Source organism: Tachypleus tridentatus, chromosome 9 (genome assembly GCF_004210375.1).
Source record: "Tachypleus tridentatus isolate NWPU-2018 chromosome 9, ASM421037v1, whole genome shotgun sequence".
Classification (NCBI taxonomy): Eukaryota; Metazoa; Arthropoda; class Merostomata; order Xiphosura; family Limulidae; genus Tachypleus; species Tachypleus tridentatus.
In genome coordinates, this window is record NC_134833.1 from 144520052 (window position 1) to 144542673 (window position 22622).

Consider the following 22622-nt stretch of genomic DNA (forward strand, 5'->3'; position numbering starts at 1 on the left):
CATAACAGAAATATGGCGTAGCTTCAATATCTTCCTCAAAAATGATTCAGTGAAGAAAACTCAGGCGAAGAGCATGGAAACTAACTAAAATTATTGCAGTATATTTAATATCCATCGAAAGTAATATACTTAGCTTCAAGCATCAATGTTAAAACTATATATTGTGAACTACATTACGAGCATTGGTTATCAAAAGCTTTGAAATAATAATAATAAAACAGTGAAAAAGTTATTATGCAAAAATAATAGAAACCAAATAATATTAATAACAGCACGAAGTAAATTGTTATGTTGAAATATTAAGAACTAATTCACTTTTCTTAATGTTGTTAAAAGAACACCAACTAAAATTAAAACAGCGCCAAAAATACTGTACCAGGCGGCGATGGTATTTAATATGAAAATATCGAACAAAAAGGCTGTAATTATATTTAGAGTCTCAGCAAAAGACACTGGTCCAGCATTTTCCACTTGTAAGGCTGTTGTGGTGAAGAGTTGATTGAGCATGATAAAGATGCCAGAACTCACAACAAGAACATTGTTTTTACCACAAGATGATATTTGAATTTCTTCAAACAAGAACAATAGAAAAGTTCCCACAACTAGGCTAAAGGCAGACATCATGGCGGCCACAATTTGAGGTGGTGTTTTTTGAAGTTTACGGGCCATTGTATAGCAACAAGCTTTCAATAAACACGCTGAAAATCCAACCGTAATTCCTTTCCACCGATTATCTACGTCATGAATATCTTGAAACGTTCCTACGATAAACGTTGGTTTGATAATCAAAATAATGCCCGTCATCGTCAATATTAAGACGAATATATTGTAAGCCCCACAAGGTTCTCTCAAAACCAAGTAAACAAGCAAACTAATGAACACTGGAGAAGAGGAATAGATTGTGTAAGCATCCGCAAGAGGGAGCCAATGAAAACAGTATATCATTAGGGCTTTTACTATTCCATCAAATAAAGCTCTAAAAAACAAAATAATTCTTTCTCCTTTTTCTCCGAAGTAATAGGCTTTCGAATAAATAATACAAACATTATAAATTCCACTCTGGATAATAGCTTGAGTTACCAGAAACTGGGCCGGACTAATTTCTGACACCAGCTTCAAATTCAGGATCGCCAGAGAATACATGAATCCTGATGTCATTCCCAAAAAAATTCCAATTCTAGGAACAGTCTTGAACTTCTTAAAACTGAGTATTTGATCAGAAGTTTTCATGTCCACAGTTGTATGTCGACAAAGATGCTGCGAATAAAAATATCTTATTAATAATATAAAGCATTAGATTTGTCAAATCTTATTTTAATAAATGTTTCTAAAACTTTAAAATGACTACTTTACAGATTGATCCAAATTTTTTCTATAAACGAGTGTAATATGATCATCAGTTTGATAATATAAGCATATCATGTGTTACATTTCTATACATATATGTGTTTTAAATAATTTTTTTATCAATAGTTTTTAAGCAAGATAAAGTTAACGATAAAAACAGAACTAATAACTTAGCGCACAATTTAACAAAGTTAGTTATTATAAGAGTCTTTTAAGATGAACTTATTGGCATAAGTTAAACACAAGATATTTTAAAATTCAAAAAAGATAAAACGATTTATTCATGAACGATTTTGTTGGTAGTTATTACAAAACATGTTTACAGAGGTTTGTCTAATTTAGGATATTTAACTTACTTCTAAACACATACAACAAGTTAACAATGAAACATGATCTATATAATTATAAAGTGTGATAACATTAGTTTTATAACCTACATTAAGATTGTTGTAAATGGCATTGTAGCTAATGTTGTAAAAACAAACTAAATTTAAAGAAAAATGGAGTGTGTCATTACGTAAGTAGCTTGAACATCCTTCTTTGTTCCTTTGTTTTTACAGGGTTTCTTTTTTAAATTAAATATTACTAGTTTCAGAGATGAGGAATAATTCTCATTATTTATTTCTCCCGGAACACAATGTTACAATGAAAAGGACACTTGAATAGGTCGAAACTAGTTTCTTAGATATGAAACTTTTGACACTTCGATCCGTTAAGTATTGTTTTATTCATTTATGAGAGATAGGCTGTAGTGAAATTGTTTTTATTTCCCTGTCTTTCTTAACTAAGAAATGAAAAATATAAAATCATATGCACCAGGAGAGTTGAACCTATGAATAAAAATAAAAATATATCAACTAACCTGGTTCAGAGCTGTGTGTCGCACACTTCGGTAGCTTTAAACATAACTCGAATGTAAATGTTGAACTGAGTTTCACCAAACTCGTGCCGTTCAGATGAAGGTTATCATTGTACGTGTATAACTTTGAAATAGCAGTTGAAAACTGCGCAATTCACTGCCATGTTTTAGTGCTGAACGGGACTGTTAATCTAAATAAATGATAACTGTACCTGAAGTTGCAAAAACAGTTTTGTTGTAGGTTGGAAAATGCCAGTAAAAAATGCAACTGTGTGGTTTCTACATTAGTGAGATAGAATTTAATGGAGAATTGAAATGCATTCATTATTTTGGCTTCTCATAAAATGAGTGTTTGGTACCTACATTGAGTAAAATAAAAAATTGGGGGAAATAAGTTTTTGTAATTCACTAATAGAACACAGCGTGCTATAAACTACGCAGCAAATAATGATCCTATTGTATTTTGTCTTTTTTGCAACCTCTAGATGTGGATTCCTGTACATGTTGAGGGAACTTCCCATAGAAAGTTCTGCTTTCTTTAGTTTACCTCTTCTGGGTTTTCGTGGCGACCCCTGAAGAGAGATGACAGGATCCTGGTGTTTAAGGGGTCCAATCTCACGACATTACTTTGTCCTTGGATTCCTGTAGATGGCTAGCCTTGAGGTTCTCCCCCCACGGTCACTCGGCTGGTCCACTTGGACTAGGGTCAACCAAGTACCAGTGTTGGATGTTCTCAAAAGGTGTGAACATTGTATATGATGCAGGTGTTTGGGTAGAGTGTTCACGAAACCCTGGCTTTGCTTTTATATCTTTGTTTGGCATTGTAGTGCGTTTCCTCGTAGGTCTTCATTGTAGATAGAGTCAGTGGGCATCAAAACATTCTTTTTTTATCATGGATTTCCCAAATAAAAATTTAAATAAAATAGTGATAAAATAGACCATTTGTAAACGACTATATTTTGAAGATTCCAAGCAGCAAACTTCAACTTCTTCAACATCTGTACCTCATTTTCTGATATTACATCCTTTATCAGACAAATCTTTGGGACCGATTTCTCATTTTTTAATTCAGAAAGGACTAGAGGGACTTGCTCGTTCTCCTAAGTCAGTGAAGAAGCTTAGTTCTGGTGACAACTTGGTTGAAACATCCTAAACACAGTGAACTCCACCCACATTCGTTCCACTGCTACAATGAGAGTACAGACGGATGTCTCTGTGCCTCCAAAAGAACCTCAAACCTTTTGACCTCAATGAGTAAGAAAACTGATGACTCAACGTCAACGCCCAACCTCTTTTCTTACCATTAATTCCGACAGATCTCCAGATCCATTTCCTTTGGTTCCGAGTACGGGCATTTTCTCGAGTTCATTTTCTTCTCTGGCACCGATATGCAAAACAATCATTTGTTCACACCCTCAGTCGCTGAAATCTTTTTTCTAACGACATAAAACTACCCAATCGACCCAGGGCAGGATCCATGGAGGTCGATAAACCTCCTTGAAGTAAAGAAAGTAAAGAAAAAAGATGTGATCGAAAACAGAGGAGCTCTTCACTCAATTAGCGTACACATAAAGAAAAATGGTCAGTTTGATACAGTGAAACTGTCGATGTTTACGTTGTAATCAGGATGACATGAAAGCACTTCTTCTTGACATCCTATATTTTTTCCTCACAGGAAACATTTCTGAAACCTGCTGATACAATTACTTTCTGACTGTTTTCTTTACACAGAAATGGACTAGTTCATGGAGAGGCGGTACTGTTGGTCGATCAGCATGTACCCACCATACCTTTGCCACTCGACACACCCTTGGTGGCCGTAGTCATCCAAGTTTTCTAGGGTCGTATCATTATTGTTTCTGTATCCTGGAAAGTCCTTTGATCAATCAGACCTTGATGCTCTCGCTGAATAGTTGTCGCCTCTCTTTTTAATCTTGAGAGATTTTAATGGGCAAAATCCCCTCTGGGAAAGTTTCTGATATTCATAGGAGGGGTTGCTCCTTAGCGTGTATATTTTAAAATCACAACCTTTTTATCAGCAGTACTGATTTTTACACTTATCTTCATGCACCTAGTCAGTCTTTTACTGTTATTGATATCTTAGTCTGCTCTCTTTCACTATTCTCCCACTTTTCATGGAGGGTTGACAGTAACACTCAAGACAGTTATCATTTTCCGATCATTTTGAGAGAGACTGGCCGTGCTCGATGCCACCCGACCCTCGTGTCCCGGTGGAAGCTGGATCAAGCCAACTGGCCCTCTTTCACTGCTCTTGCAGAACTTGATCCTACCATCATCTGCAAGCCATTGATAGACGATTGCGTAGACGCAGTGACTGACGATATAATACAAACAGTTTCTCAAGGTATTCCTTTAACCTCGACACGTTTTCCACGATATCCTCGTTCGTCGTGGAATCCTGACTGCCACATGGCACGGAAGGCTTATAAACAGGCCAGGTATATCTTTTGTGGTGGAATACTGTCTGGATTAAATTTACAGCTAGCATCTCGTTTACCACCAGTTGCAAAGTCATATGGGACAAAATTCGAAAGGACAGTGGGCAGTACAATTCTACCCCCCTTTCAATTTTACTCTCTGATGGCCTAGAAGTAGCTGATGCCCGGAGCATCGCCGATTCTCACAGCGAAAGCTTTTTCTGGGTATCTACCACTTCTGCATCTTCCTCCACCTTCTTAGCTATCAAGAGTCGGACAGAGCTATCACCTTTTTCATTTTGTTCTGATCGTCTCTGTAGATATAATCGCCACTTTTCACTGGTGGAACTCAAACTGGTACTTTATTAGTTTAAAAGTACATTGGTCGGACATGATGATATACACTATGAGATACTGCACCATCTCTCTACTGCTTCTCTTGCTATTATTCTTATTGTTTTTAACCGCATCTGGCAGGAGAATGATTTTCATGATACATGGCGCTAGGTCATTTTATTACTTTTGTCTAAACCTGGGAAGGATCTCAAGATTTCTTCAAACTACCGTCCAGTTGCTTTGAGGAGCTGTCTTGGTAAGACCTTATAGAGGATAGTTAACACTCATCTTTTTTGGTTCCTGGAACAAACAACCTCTTCTCGCCCACCCAGTGTGTGTTCCGACGACAGTGCTCCACGACGGACAATTTGATTCGACTTTAGACGTCAATCATAAAAGCCTTTCTCAAACGACAACATCTTGTATCAGTATTTTTGGTCATTGAGAAGGCTTATTACACAACATAGATGTTTGTCATTTTGCGAGTTAAAAGTGGAAAACGTGAAAACAATCTTCTCCAAATAGAACCTTCTATTGGACTTTGACCGTCTTGTTTCCGTAACGATCAGAAAGAGGAAGTTGTCTTAACTAGACAACGCATTGGTCACAGTTTTTAACTCATAGTTCTTTTATCTGGGACTGATGCACTAATGTGTATTCTACGTAAACACTCAGGTCACAATGAGCCACATTTTACTGTCGTGCCGTCGTTATGACTCTCAACAACGGCACCATTTTAGACATGTTTCGCCCTGAGGTTTATCCCTGACGCTGGATAATGCAATGTGTACTTAGATAGTTTTGATGTTGCATCAATGTCTACATATATACTTTAGGAAGAGACCATAAAATTGGCGCCATTTTGATTTTTAATAATAATGCCATCTTAAAACAACTTTCTCTGAAATTAATGAACATTGGAGTTAATGAGTCCCACTTTCTTCATGATGACAAAGTACATCATAAGATCTATGGTGTCTACATGGATTCTAGCTTATGGACATTTTTGACAATTCCATGTTGTGTTTGTAAAAATACAGTGAAATGAAAACTATTTTCAGCCTTTTTACTCCAAGATATGGTGATAACACGTTTGTTATCTTTGAGAACTCTCATGAAGCTTCGTAATTTCTTTAACATTTCATTAACAAACATATCAGTACAGAGTTTACAGTAGAACATCATTAAGTTTATTTTATAGACACTTTAATGAGTGATAATAATGTTTATAACTTAACGTGAAGAATTTACATAAAACCATAGAGAATATCATATTACATCTTCAATGTAAATAAAACCATAAAGAAAATCATTCTACATCTTGAATGTGAATAAAACCTTAGACAATATATTACTACATCTTCAATGTAAATAAAACCATAGACAATATCATACTACATCTTCAATGTAAATAAAACCATAGAGAAAATCATACTACATCTTCAATGTAAATAAAACCATAGAGAATATTATATAACATCTTCGATGAATTTGTCTAAAGTCTCACTGTATTTCCTCAGTCTGTTTCTATATTTTGTATTATAAACTCCCAAACATCTATTTTATAAGACAGTCACTAAAGTTTTATTATTGTTAGAAATGCGTTAGAACTTGTTGGATATTGTTACATTTAATACTTTATCAATTAACAATATAAATGGGTTGTATTTCATTGTTCTATTCATTCCTTGTGGAAATTGTTTCAGATTGGGCTCCATATGTCTTTCCTGGAACCTTTTGCCACATATGCTGTTAGTATTTCTTAATTAAATATTTTTCAAGTGGTCTGTTGTACTTTCTAAATTGGCTTTATGAAAGTTAGAGTTAAACTCCAGGCAGATTCCCGTTGTCAACTGATTTACTAAAAACTCTGGAGAGAGGTTTTATAACTGATATTTGACCTTATTTGAAACAGAGATAAAACCTCGTGTAATTCTGGTTTTAATACCTTAATATTTTTATAAATCAATAATGGATTAATGTGTACAATAGCAATATCATACGTGACATGCTAAAAATGAAAATCAAATCTAATATTACATTTTCTTTTATCCGAACATGTAATTAAATATCAGACATAATCAAGCATTGAACTATTTCATAAACGTTCTACTCTTCAATACTTGCAATCGTATCTTCGTTATTAATTAACGATGAATATAAAATGTCATATCTCTCGTTGACATTGAGGTTGTTAAATGTGTCTAGGAATCAAGAAATCTCTTTATAAATATTGATTGAGAATATGATTTGACATGATCTCATCAATATTCCTAAACTTAAAGACTGTGTATATCAATGCTGTATATGTAAGATTACTGATAAAAAAGTATTATAATATTTCTTATTAATTATTAATATATTAGAGGTTTTTACCGATGTAGTAGGGAAGTACATTATTTTTTTCTACGTAACTATTTCACGGGATAATTTTTCAAAAGATTTAATGTAACGTTTGGTTCAGATTTCATTAATATACTTATTTTGACTTTCCTTTATTGTTCGTTAAAGGTAATAGTCGATTGGAATAAAGTTAGAGAAAAAAAGATTTTCGCTACAATTTCTCTTTCATAGATTAAAAACCACACTAAAAGTAACGAACTGTGAAAAGCTTTATATAGGAGACACTTGTTTCGACACATTCATGCGTCATTTTTAGTCAGGAAGAAAACAACAACAGAAACACAAACAAAGATATTGGTCATTAAACTAGTTTATCTAATATCAGAGTTCAGACAGTTTGTTCTGTTTACTGTGGTTCTATTTTTCGATATTTGTTACAACGAAATATGTTATTATTAATAGTATTATATTTTGTGATGTATCAATTCAGAATTTTATTAACATAATTTTGATAACGTGTTGTTGTGGTAAAGGTTTAGAGTACAATAAGATACAAACGTTTCAGTTTAAATGACAAAAAGTAATTATTAGCTAAATTTACATATTTTATTGTTACTTTATTTCAAATTATAGACAATGATAATAACCCTGTAAATGTATTGGCGAATTATTTACGGATAACATTTCTCGGGCCCGGGTATGGCCAGGTGGTTAAGGTACTCGACTCGTAATCAGAGGGTTTCGGGTTCGAATCATCGTCGCACCAAACATACTCGCCTTTTCAGCCGTGGAGTGTTATTATGTTACGGTGAATTTCACCATTCGTTGGTAAAAGAGTAGCCCAAGAGTTGGCGGTGGGTGGTGATGACTAGCTTCCCTCCCTCTAGTCTTACACTGCTAAATTAGGGACGGCTAGCGCAGATAGCCCTCGAGTAGGTTTACGCTAAATCCAAAAAACAAAACAAAACAGTTCTTGTTTTTCATTGTCCGTTGTTAAATTTCAAAACATATAAAATTATTACTTTTCTCTGTACTCCACTTGACAAGCTTCCACATTAAATAAGAGTTTTAACATTTTGTAACTTATTTAGATATCACAGGACTTTCATATGATCAAGTTCGTTAATATTGGGACTTCAAAAACAGAATAGAGAGCTTTGGTTCCTGTTTCTCTGTATGATAATAACCTATTAAACCTGGTAGATCACATGTTGTAGAAGAAATTAATGTACTTTTAAAAACCTTTAAAAATATTTTACGAAATTATCTTTTTATCCAGAATGACATTTTTCAAGGTAAGTAAATCATCTTTTAAAATATGTGAAATATTAAGCAGCGAAACTTAATTTAAAGGATAAATTTTGTGAAAACTGAGTGACAAATACAGTTGATCAAGCTTCATGCGCAGATAGCCCTCGAGTAGCTTTGCGCGAAATTCAAAACAAATCAAGCTACTTATGTAATGAAACACTCCATCTTTCTTCATAGTTAGTTGATTTTTCCAATATTCAATAGAATACCGTTTAAAATAATTTTTAACGTGGTTTTTATCAACTTTATAATTATGCAAATGATTTTGAAATTTTATATTGGTATATTGGTTTAGACTTATGTTAAATATCCTAAACTGGACGAAGATCTGTAGATACTTTAGGAATTACGGCCAATAACATTATTAACAGATAAATGCATTTTAACATTTATGAACTTTGTATATCTTGTGGTGTAAGTTACGTTCTTCTAATCAGACTATTACAATAATCATTAATTTGTACGTAACCTTTTCAGTTCTATTTGTATATTTAACTTTATCTTGGTCTGAAATTATTAATTAAAATATAAAACCTTGGTTTACAACAAGTACCAAGTGATATGTTTATACTATAACATTAAACTTATACAACAGACCAATCACAAATATAAAATGATATTAAATATAATAATCAATTTTAAACTGTTTAGAGATCAGACATGTTTTCAATAACATTGTTTTAATTTTTTAGATCAAATATGGTTTTAATAACACTCATTTTGCAAACAGTGCACTAGCAGCGTAAACATAATTTCAATAATACCCAATTTCGAAACTTTGCAAAAACAAAAGGCTTTTAATACTAAAAACATTGTTTAAATACCTGTTGTGGGCCTAGTACAAAAAGATCATGATGTAGCTTTATGCTAATTTAAAACACAAATCTAGTAAAAAAACAAAATTGCAAAAATGAAATATGATTCTAGGTTTACCCTTAGATACGGTGTAGTGGTTTTCACATCCGGGTACCAAGTGGAATGTTTTATGCTGAAACTTCGGTAAGAATTTAAATATTGTAATAGTTTCTCTTCACGCTCTAATAATGTTGATATTCTATCATTGGAAAAATTAATATTTATGTTGTGTATAGAGTTATCGATGTGTATATTTTGTGTTTAAAAAAAAACATAAAATATATATAGTTCACCTACTGGTTGGTAAAAGTATATTGATATTATATCTGACACTTAAACTGATTCTGAAAACGAATTTAAAAAACACCACAGTGAAGAGTCGTGTATACATAGTAGAAGGGTAAAGAAATTCAAAACTGTGCCTATGTTAGAGAAACAGTTAAATAAAATATTATGACCTGTAATTTCAGAAAGTGTACGACTGAATGAATGGCTTGGTTTAAATAGTGAAATACTAGTTCTGTTAGACACTCCTAAGTGCTCACAAACTCTAGTATTTAAATGGAGATTTGTTTTGGCAATGTACGTAACACTACATGTATATTTATTTATAAATGAGCTATCTAACGAAGATTACAAGCAATTTTCTAAACAACAAATTTCTACCATAAGCTAACGCACACACCATCATCACCAAATTTCTCCTTTTTACCTCCCATCCTTTTACGAGCTCTCAAACTCTACTAAAAAAAAAAACAAATATACACCCTTACCCTCATCTACATATACAGACACATTTTCAAAATTTGAGAAAATGGTGAATGTAAGATTTTCCCATAGAGAGATTATGTTGACTATCCGATAATATTCCAAATATTGTTAAATAACATTAAAAAGTATTTCTTTTATTAGATATTCCAAAGCCTTTCACACAACTAACAACTAATTTAATTGTCCTATAATTGTTTACACAACTTCTATTTTCTCTCTGGAAGACAGAAGCGACGTTACCTAATTTTTATTCTGATGATACTTCTCCACTTTTCAACGGCTTACCAAAAACGGAGGCAAATATCTCACATATCCAATTCTTGGTGTTATTTAAAACACCCAGAGAAATATTATCTGGCTAAGTAGCCTTATCACTCTTTAAACTTCCTAAATTTATTTAACAGCTTCGGAATATATGCAATTGTCTTGTTCATTTTTGTTTTAATCTTCATTCTTAAAGATGAGTAAGTAAGATGAGTAAGATGAGTACATGAGTAGCTTTATTTGTTTTCAATTTCGCTACTTGAGGGCTACCTACGCAAGTGGCTTGATTAACTGTATTTGTCACTCAGTTTTCACAGGATTTATCCTTTAAATTAAGTTTTGCTGCTTAATATTTCACATATTTTAAAAGATGATTTACCTACCTTGAAAGATGTCATTCTAGATAAAAAGATAATTTCGTAAAATATTTTGAAAGGTTTTTAAAAGAGAAATGTTATCCGTAAATAATTCGCCAATGCATATACAGTGTTGTTATCATTATCTATAATTTAAAACAAAGTAAGAATAAAATATGTAAAGTTAGATAATAATTACTCTTTGTGATTTATACTGAAACGTTTGTATCTTATTATACTCTAAACCTTTACCACAACAAATTTTTTTGATACCAAACATACTCGCTCTTACATCCGTTGGGACATTATAAGTGACGGTCAAATACTGTATGTTGGTAAAAGGGTAACTCAAGAGTTAGCAGTGAGTGGAGATGATTAACTCTCTTCCCTCTAGTCTTACATTGCTAAATTAAGGACGGGTGGCGCCCTCGTGTAGCTTTGCGAGAAATTTCAATTCAAAAACCTTCCAAAGATTGAATCCAACCTTTTTTTTTTTTTTCTACTGAACATTTGACTGTGCAAATCGCTGGTATCAAAACCCAATTTTTGACCTCCAGTTTGCCGATATTGTGAGTTTTAGTTTTTTTTGTCATATTTTTAGCTTATTAGAAAAACATAAAATTTTCGTGTTTTAAAAAATTAAGGCCTACAGTTTATGTAGTTTTAGAAAAGATGAAAGTCTCTTGATCATTACACATTAAACTTTGTCAATTTAAATGTGTTTAAAAAACAAAATTAAAATATTTTAGCACAAAATAACAAGAATTTAATGATATAATGAACGTATGAATTATTAACTATGTTAATATTCATTTATGTTCAACATTATTTTGTCTTCTTCGTCCTATGGTTGAGCTCCGAGTTTCGGAGTTCGTAAGCATTGATTGAATCTGTGTGACACTATAAACTATACATCGAAACGTTTAGCTGTTAGTGTGTAATAAAAGTGAAAGTAAATCCTTTAGTGTGTGTGTGTAGAGTTATGTTTTTTCTTTCTTTTTATTCTGAAGTTGAAAATTAGGGACACAGTAGATAGCCTTATTAACATTGTCATAAAAACAAAATATAAAACAAATAATTATATTATGTGTATTTACTAGTATACTGTGTTCTAGTGGTGGATTGAAGGTAGGTGTTCCAAAAACGTTTTCATCGTTTAGACTCAAGTTAAGTACTGAATTTTTATTTTAAGGATATGACGACGACATACGCTGTTTTATTCGTTGTGAAAAATCAAAATAATGAATATTTATCAATTCTCCAGTCAGTTTCAAGTCACTAATGTATGCACCACACAGGTATCTTTCTTTCTGGCACGTGTTCAACCTATAGCACAACTGTTTTGTGTTGTTTCTGTTATTCGTATAAGTTAATTAGATTAATAGTCCCGCCCAGAAAAAAACAAAATAAAAAAGAATGTGACATTGTATTACACAGTTTACAACTGCTGTTTCTAAGTTATACACGTACAATAACAACATTCACCTCAGCAACACGAGAGTTAGACAGAGCACAGTTTCTTTTCACAAAATAGTCATAACTTTTCCGTTACCATACACTGCGATATTCAGCTCTGAATCAGGTTAGTTTCGATGTTTGTACATTTTATTCATACTTATATACATTTGACTCTTTTTAATGTGGACGCAATCGATTGAAGTAAGGTTAGGGAAAAAACAGTTTCACTGCAGTCTATATTTCGAAATTAAAGACCATAGTAAAGGGAACAAACTGTCAAAAGCCTGATATAGCAACTTGTTACGACACATTCGTGCATCCTTTAAGGTCTTACGTTATCTCTTGCCAGAAATAAAACTAAAAGAGAGAAACACATCCAAACGTATCAGTCAATAAACTAATTTATCTAATATCAGACTTCAGACAGGTTGTACAGTTCACTGTGGTTGTATTTTTCAATATTTGTTACAATGATAATATGTTCTTCTTATTATTATTATCTCTTGTGATGTACAGTTATTAATCGAGAATATTGATAACATACTCTGTTGGTTAAGGTTGAGAGTTAGCGAAGGTACATACGTTTCTGTTTAAACGAGAAAATTCATTATTAGCTAAGTTTACAGATCTGAATTATTAGTTTGTTTCAAATTGAAAACCCTGCAGATGGCGAGTTGTTTACGGACAGCATTTCTTGTTTTTCATTGTCCGTTATTTAATTTCAAAACATATAAAATTATTACTTGCCTCTGTAAATCACTTGACAAGCTTCTGCGTTAAATAATTATCGTAATATTTGGTAACTTAGTTTGATAGCACAGAACTTTGATGATATTAAATTTGTTAATACAAAGACTTTAAAAGCAGAATAGAGAGGTTTGGTTTATTGTTTCTCGATATCATAATAACTTATTGAACCTGGTAGATTACGTGGTGCAGAAGTAATTAATGTAGTTTTAAAAACCTTTACAAATATTTTATGAAGCTAGTGTTTTATCCGGGAAAACATTTTCAAAGTAAACACAAGTAAAGAAATCATCGTTTAAAATATCTGAAATATATTCTCAGAATTCAGTTCAGATAGAGAGTTATCCACCATCTCTGTAACCAGTAAAACTTAATTGAAAAGAGAAATCCTGTTAAACCTGAGTGACAAATACAGTTGATCAATCTTCTTACGAAATGAAGCACTCCATCTTTCTTTATAACTAGCATATTTTTCCAAAATTCAATAAAATAGCGTTTAAAATAACTTTCAACGTGGTTCATATCAACTTTATAACTATGCAAATGAAATTTTAACTTGGTGTATTGGTTTAGAACTATGTTAAATATCCTAAACTGGACAAACATCTGAAGATATTTTAGGAATTATGTCCAACAACATTATTAATGGATAAATGCATTTTAACATCTACGAACTTGTGATTTAAGTTACGTTCATCTAATCAAACTATTATAATAATCATTAATTTTTACGGAACCTTTTTTAGTTCTATTTGTATATTTAAATTTATTTTGTCGGAAATTATTATTGAAAATACAAAATCCTGGTTTAAAACATATGTACAGGTGTATCAAGAGATAATTTTATATGAAAATAATAAAATGACAAAACAGACCGATCATCAATACCAAGATTTATATACGACATATTTTATATTACAAACATTGAGGACCGTTTTATATTTGTCCTTAGAAAGGAATTAGGATGAGACCGTGAATATGTCGTTTTCAATTCTTCATAGATATACACTAACAACAAAATCTGAGAAGTGTAGTGCTTTATTGTATTAATAAGATATATTAAGAAATACGTTAATACAAATAGACACAAATTAATAGTTTAATTTCTATTCGCAGCATCTTTCTCGACATCTAACTGTGAACATGAAAACATCTGACAAGACATTCAGTTTTATAAAGTTCAAGAATATTCCTGGAATTGGAATTATTTTCGAAATGACATCAGGATTCACGTATTCTCTGGCGATCCTGAATTTGAAGCTGGTATCAGAAATTAGTACGGCCCAGTTTCTGGTAACTCAAGCTCTTATCCAATGGGAAATTTATAATGTTCTTATTATTTATTTGAAAGCCAATTACTTCGGAGAGAAAGGAGAAAGAATTATTTTGTTTTTTAGAGCTTTATTTGATGGAATAGTTAAAGCCCTAATGATATACTGTATTCATTGGCTCCCTCTTGCGGATGCTTCCACAATCTTTTCCTCTTCACCAGTGTTCATTAGTTTGCTTGCTCACTTGGTTTTGAGAGAACCTTGTGGGGCTTACCATGTATTCGTCTAAATGCTGACGATGACGGGCATTGTTTTAATTATCAGACCAACGTTTATCGCAGGAACGTGACGTGAATAATCGGTGGAAAGGAATTACGGTTGGATTTTCTGCGTGTCTATTGAAAGCTTGTTCCTATTCAATGGCCCGTAAACTTCAAAAAACACCACCTCAAGTTGTGGTTGCCATTATGTCTACATTTAGCCTTGTTGTGGGAATCTTTCTACTGTTTTTGTTCGAAGAAATTCAAATATCATCTTGTGGTAAAAGCAGTGTTCTTGTTGCGAGTTCTGGCATCATTATGACTCTGAATCAACTTCTCACCACAACAGTCTTACAAGTGGAAAATGATGGACCAGTGTCTGTTGCTCAAACTCTAAACATAATTACAGCATTTTTGTTCGATATTTTCATATTAAATACCATGGAAACCTGGTACAGTATTTTTGGCGCTGTTTTTGTTTTTGTTGGTGTACTTTTAACAACAATAAGGAAAGTGAATTAGTTCTTAATATTTTAACATAATAATTTACTTCGTGCTGTTATTAATATTATTTGGTTTCTATTATTTTTTGCATAATAACTTTTTCACTGTTTTATTATTATTATTTCAAAGCTTTTAATAACTGATGCTCGTAATGTAGTTCACAATAAATAGTTTTAACACTAATGCTTGAAACTAAGTCTATTACTTTCGATAGTTATTAAATATACCTCTGATGATAGTGGGTAGGAGATTCAGTTCTACTACTAGTTTTCCAATGATGGTGGCATACATATCCACGTGTTGAGTTTGTTGTTTCACCTTGATGAATGTGGTTATTAAAGATCTGTTTCTGACCTCAAGATAAACTTTCTATGTTTTAATGAGACATTCTCGTTTTTTTTCACGAAACTTCCATGTGTTTATTTGTGCTTCATTTGTTTGTTTTTACAAATACACAGTAAAAAAAAATTACAGAAGAAGGAAAACTTTCGTACTGTTAATTTTTTTTACGTTAGAAATGGTTTAAATAAAAGTAAACAACACTATATTTGAAACATGTGTACGTTTATTTGCTTACAATTTTATAAAGTTTTATATAAACCATGAATTAAAAACAAGATCTTTATATTTCCAATTATTTGTTGCTGAGTCCGGAAAAAATTTGCGGTAGTTTTGAATTTTCCTTCGCTTAAATGTCCTTCATTGTATCATTTTCCCGTACGTAAGTTAAGCCACTCTTTATTGCTGCTATATGTGTTAAATTGTTCCCCAGTGGAACAGCAGTATGTCTGCTGACTTACAACGCTAAAATATGAGTTTCGATAACCGTGGTTGACAGAGCACAGATAGCTCATTAGTTAGCTTTGTGCTTAATTACAAACATTAAAAAATGTGCTAAATGTTAAATACTGAAATGTTTCAGAAATGTAGTTTGTTTTTAAGATGTCCCTTTTAGCCAACTACTCATTGTTGTTTGATATTAATTTAAATCCATGATAGTAACTATCAATTCATATTGCATTTGTCGTCCAAAATATATTTCTTTCGAGTTTTAAATCATAACGTCATTTGTAACTGATCGTGTGGATAAGGTTATCGAAAGTATTCCAAACTTTTTCATCAACTTTCTCTGTGTACTTATGTTGTAACGTACGTTCTGAGTGAGAAGTATTTAAAAATAAAAAGAGAGTACTAATTTTAAAGCAAAACTCTTCTTTTTCAATCTTTGTCATCACTTGAGGATAATTCCATTGTGCTGAAGAAAATATTTTCTTAAAATCTCCACATTTAATTCACTTACGTTTAATTTTAATTCAGTTGTACTTTAAACCTCCGACCATACATTGAGCGAAGAATGAAGAGAGCTGATAACGTAAAATAATGACTTTTGAAGGTCCCTAAACATCCATATAGGTGTCGCTTTCTTTTATTCTACCCGACATATTTTAACTCATTCTGTTGTCGCTTTGTTCTAATTTTAGGTGTAAATTTTACAGCTTACAAAACATACAAATTAATGGCTCACAATATATTTTTGATGTTTGTTTTTTTGAATATCGCGCAAAGCTACACGAGTACAATCTACGTTAGCCGTATCAATTTTGCAGTGTGAGACTAGCAGGAAGTAAGGCCACCCACTGCCAACTCTTGGACTACTCTTTTACCAACAAATAGAGGGATTAACCGTCACACTATAACTCATCCACGGTTGAAAGGGCGAGCATGTTTGGTACGATAGGGGATTCGAACCCGCGACCCTCAGATTACGAGTTGAACGCCTTAACCCACCTGGCTATGCTGGCCCTTATTGTTTTGACGATTCTTATCTAAAACGAAAAAAATCTGTTCTTAAAATCATTGAACCAATTATTGTGGACAACGAATTCAGTAGGATTTCTATAACATTCACTTTTCAACCTTTTTAAAACAAACATGATTTCAATAATAATGAGTTTTTAAATGATGCAAACACGATTTGAACAAAATTAAGCTTTTAAACTTTGTAGATATGGTATCAATAACAAATAGTTTTCAATTTTTGAAACCATAGTGTCAGTAACACTCATATTTAAACTTTGCATACTTGATTTTACTAACACTCAGGTTTCAAACTGTGCACAGTAAGTATAGTATAAATAATAACCAGTTTTTAAACTTTGGAGACATGTTAGGCTTATTATAGTAAAATCAGGCTTTAAATACGTATAGCAAGCTCAGTGCAACAAAGAATTACGTTGTTTTATGGTCACTTAACACACAAAAACTAGTAAAATAGTAAAATACAAAATTGGAAAAACAAAAGAGGATTCCAAGCATATACTTAAGGTTTAGTGTAGGTTCAATATGGTGTAATGTTCCAAGATAGAATTTCGATAGGCATTGTAATTTTAAATAGTGTTTCTTCACGCTGTAAATATTGTTCGTACTGTATCCTTGAAAAAAAAATACACTTAAACTATGTATTAGTGTTTTCTGGGTGTATATTTTGTATTTGTGAAATATATATATATTTAGGTTTGCACAAAATTCAAAAAGAAAAAAACAAATTATTTATACCTACATGCATAATGTTAGTTTTATTATGATTACAACCAATGTTCCATTTATTTGCTCATCTCAATAAATGATCTAAACTATTTTTCACACCATCAATACCCTCTTCATAGCCAGCAATACCCAAAACTTTGACATCATTAACAAATTCAGGTAATATTTTTATTTCTTCAACATTCCTTCTTGTACCTCATTAAGGTAAATCAAAAACAGGAATGATTCTAAGACTGCCATTCATCCAGGTTAACTAAACACCATTCTCATAACACTCTTTCACCCAGACACTCTTCTGTCCAATTAGTTTACTTATCTCCCATATCTAACGAAATAAATTTTATACAAGCCTTTTATGTTTCACCTTGTCAAATGCTTTCTGAAAATCCAGATACACCAAATCTACATCCTTGCCCTCATCCACCTTAGCAGCAACGTTTAAAAAGAATGTCTGAAAGTTTGCAACATGAGATTTTCTCTCAGTGAAAATATGTATACTCTCCAATAACATTCTAAACTTTATAACATGTTTTATTACAATCTTTCAGCCAGTCGTTTTCTCGTATATCTTTTGATGTCCTGTTTCACCAACGTTCCTGGTATTCAATAATATTATAAAAGTCTCGTGCTACCAGTCAATTCACAATTCTAAAATTTGTGATGCTTTTCTTTAATTTTATTTCTCATATCCTGTGTAAGACAACCTGGTGTGTTACTTGCAGCTGTACTTATCTTTCTATAAATAAAATATATAAATACGATTTAAAGAATGTAAGGTATGTTGAGCTAAAGTTGGCAAGGTAAGTCCATCTGGTTGCTCTCCCTCAACACAGCAGTTTAGAATAGAAATGGTTGTGCCTGAACTGTAGAGGTTTTAAAGACAAGAAACTTCTATTAAGATGCGATATGGCTTTTTGTTTTAACACGTTGTATTGCACTTAGAATAAAACATAGAAACAAGTCCAATAAACAAGATATTTTTCTTGTTCTCTTCGTTTCAAACACGTATTTAATTACCACAATCTGTCTAAATACGTAACGTATCATCATTAGTTGTTAACTTTATTATTGATAAATTGTTAATTATTGATAAATGAAAGTGTATATTCTGAGAAAAAAACATTTCTAACAGCATCATTGCATATCATAATCTAATGTGTTATACTAGTCTGACATCAATAACAAAAACAAAAGGTCCATGTTATATTTTTATTTTATGGTACTTTTGGGAATCAGCATGAAAATTATCAAAATTCTTTATTTGTATGTTTTTATGGTTCAGTGATCAAAATAAAAATTATTTTATTTAGGTTCTAATTAATCTTAAATCACCTAGTGAGGTGAAGAGAAACTAAAGCTTGTATCCTAAATTCCCACCCACAACAAACTGGTGTCATTCCATCCACGTAACGAAGGGGTATTATTGATATTTATTTATTTCGCAAATTTATTTGTTAGTGTACATTAGTGTGTTTCGTGTAAAAATTTTGTATTCATAATAAGTAATATATGTATATTCCTCACAATGAGAGATAGTTTTCTTTACTAAATAAAGTCTAAATTCATTCCATAAAATGAATTTTGTTTTCAAACACCATGACAAAAATCGTCTAATATGATTAAAAGTCAAATAACTTTCATTGTGTATCTGATTTTTTACAGTGCAATTTTTTGTGGCGCAATAACAATTAAAAATCTAAATATTATAAGGTTTAGAGATCATAAGGGGACCCTGAAATGTTAGTTTAGTTTTATATGAAGAACGAAAGAAGATAAACATATTATAAAAGAGCACATGATTGACAAAAAAATTCTCTAATACATGAAAAATATCCGTCTGTTTACCTGCATCATCCTGAATACGTTACATAAATCCTTCTAAAAATTATACTGTTTGAGATAAATACAAAATAACTGAAAGAGATTAATGACACTAGTGTATAGCTCTAGTCATATTTACCATAATCCTTATTGGTATCGTTAAATATACTAAACTAAGTTAAAACTGTTGAAGAAAAGAGAATTATTGGAAGGATGCTGGGGTGATATTTATAGGTATAATGAACACTTTAATACTGCATAAACATCACTACTTCTATTACATCAGTCCTTCAGTTATCATTAGTTCAAGTAACTCTGGTTTCGTTGAATATCCAGGGTAGGTGAGAAGAGTGTTGATAAATAAATATATACAACATGTAACAACTAAATAGAAAATTTAAATAATAGTCACTCTGGACTATCATGCGTTTATCATAGTTTGGGATTTTGAAACATCTCTAGCATAAACATTGTTATGTAGCCACATTTATTGAAATAAATAAATATTGTAAATATTTCTTTGTCAGTTATACGTGTAGTGTCACTTATACGAAACTTCGGTTGGCTCTAGTTTTGAAATCACTGATTTAATCTGTCGAATGTTTATACATTTATTTTCTAAAAAGCATCAGCCACCTAATTAAACTTGCGTAACGCACATATAGCATAGACACAGAATTTTATATTTAACTCTATCTAACATATATTTAACATATCTAATATATGTGTGTTCATTTTTATACTGCAACAATGTATAAATTAGAGGGACGGCAATGTATCGTTCCAGCCTATGAAACACATATTATTTTTCAGAATATCTGGAACGGTATTTAACGTTCAATCAGTGTACAGACGATTACAATTCGTCAGTAACTGTAGGTTCATTATTGTACATAAAATCAATATTCGAATATCTGTTTCATAAGAGTTAAACACTAAAAATTGTTTTCCATTTTCAGGTTTATCCTACTCTTCTGTCAAACAATGTCTCTTCAATAATATGGAAAAACTAATATTATATTTTATTTCCCACGTAAATTCTGAAGAGTTATTTTACGTTGTTTACAGATGGAAATTCAACTACCGCCGATTGGCTGTTCCCAGATAATGCATGTCGGTGAATATAATGTGATGTGTTACTTATATTAATGAATCACTTTCTATGCCCTAATCATATTTTTAGCTTCAACTTCAATGACATCATCAGAGATCCTCTCGACTAACGTTATCACCACTTCTTATCACACAACCTCTGCATTTTTCTTTTCAAAGAGCTCATATTGCCAATACACGTTTTCGTGCACCTGCTGTATTTAACAATAAAATATTCGTTACCTCTAACTTAAGTTTTTCTCCTTCACTGACAGCAGAAACTAAAAACATTTTTCATTTATACTGTTGCGTATTATAATTTATCTTGGGCGAGTCACTAACTTGTTATTTTGGTATTCTGATAACAAATATCCTGAAACTAAGTTAAATTTTATTTTAATGTAGAAATAATTAAATTTGAAGATGTAGTAATTAATGATGTCTGCCAACAATATTAATACACACAGTTTTCTTTCTTAACACATGTATATATTAATATGTTAGTGATAACATAATTTACAATAATTGTCTTCCCAAACAGTTGTTAGAGATAACGATTTGATAAACAAAAATCTTACAAATTAACAAAAACAAATGAGTCTTCAATGTAGTCTAAAAATTAATTTCCAGTTGATATCGGTACAGTTTACATAACAGGTAAATGTGAACCTCTTTTCTGTTTGCACGTCAGATTTTCACCGCTAAAAGTATCTAATATTTAAGTAGAAATACTAACGTTTCATGATACTTCGCTGAGTTCAAATAGTTTGTAATTGTTTGAAACATACAAATGTTTCTGGTCAGTATTTGTTGTTTTCCGATAAATAAACTTTATTCATAATTATAGCTTCCGAGGCTTGTAGTATACACACTGTAGCAAATCAACAATATACACGTTGCATTAGATACCACTAAAATATTTGAGAAGAAATTTTCCAGAAATTTCAGCTAATTCTACAATATTGCTATTTACCTTCATATATACGTTGTTGATTCTTACACTCGAGAATCTTCTACAATTTTAGCGAAAAGGAGGGAATGTCACAATACACGTTTAACAATGAAGAAATAGAAGAGGCAGTATTTGAAGGATTATTATTGTATTGAAAATAAGCTCAGAATCTTTCCTATCAATTTAACTGTGTCCAACTAATTACTTTTAGTTATTCAATATTGGTGTTTTTATCTAAAAACTACACATAAAAATAAACTAATAACAGATTTTATCTAATTAAATATATTACATTTTCACAAATCTCACAATTCCTTGATATAAACTGTCTTAACATAATTGTAGCTTTGATTGGAACTATTGAAATTTCATCTCTTGCATATCTATTTCCTTTACATTTCTGTCATATATAGATAACTCTTCACTGTAGTGTTTTTTAATTGGTTTTCCGAATCAGTTTAAATATCAGATTTAATATCAACATACTTTTACCAACCGGTAGATGGACAATATACATACGTATATATGTTTTTCTGAGATATAAAATATACACATCGAAAACTCTAATACACAACATAACTATTATTATTTTCCAATGATAGAATATAAACAATATTAGAGCGTGAAGAGAAACTATTACAATATTAAAATGCTTATCGAATCTCCAGCCTGGAACTTCCCACTTCGTACCTGGATATGACAACACCTATACCATATTTAAGTGTAAACTGAGAATCATATTTCATTTTTATAATTTTTTTCTTTACTAGTTAATGTGTTTTAAATGAGCGTAAAGCTACATCATGATTTGTATCCTAGGTCTACAACAGCCATGTTTTTAGTATCAGAAGCGTTTCGTGTTTGCAAAGTTTCAAAACTGGATATTATTGAAATCATGTTTATACTGCTAGTGCATAGTTAACAACCTAAGTGTTATTAAAACAATGTTTGATCTACAACAATTAAAACAATGTTATTGAAAACATGTCTGATCTATAAACAGTTTTAAAAATAAGTATTATTGAAACATACTTGTTTTGAATCGTTCGTGATATAAACCACGATAGAAAGATATTTTGACTGACAAACA

General features: G+C 31.6%; 1 protein-coding gene across 1 annotated transcript; it reads right to left on the reverse strand.

The window, feature by feature from the left end:
• Positions 1–306: 306 nt before the first annotated feature.
• On the reverse strand, positions 307–3609 carry LOC143227507 (solute carrier family 35 member G1-like). Its single transcript, XM_076458949.1, has 2 exons — positions 3508–3609; positions 307–1257 (listed from the first exon to the last, which is right to left on the reverse strand). Exons 1-2 carry the CDS (start codon positions 3607–3609, stop codon positions 307–309), a joined length of 1053 nt encoding a protein of 350 aa, XP_076315064.1.
• Positions 3610–22622: the final 19013 nt, after the last annotated feature.

Excerpts from the sequence above, each read along its gene's own strand:
- LOC143227507 (XM_076458949.1), bottom strand. The coding sequence starts at position 3,609 with ATGATTGTTTTGCATATCGGTGCCAGAGAAGAAAATGAACTCGAGAAA. Across the intron at positions 1,258-3,507 it reads GAGATCTGTCGGAATTAATG|CATCTTTGTCGACATACAAC; the intron begins GTAAGAAAAGAG and ends TTTTATTCGCAG.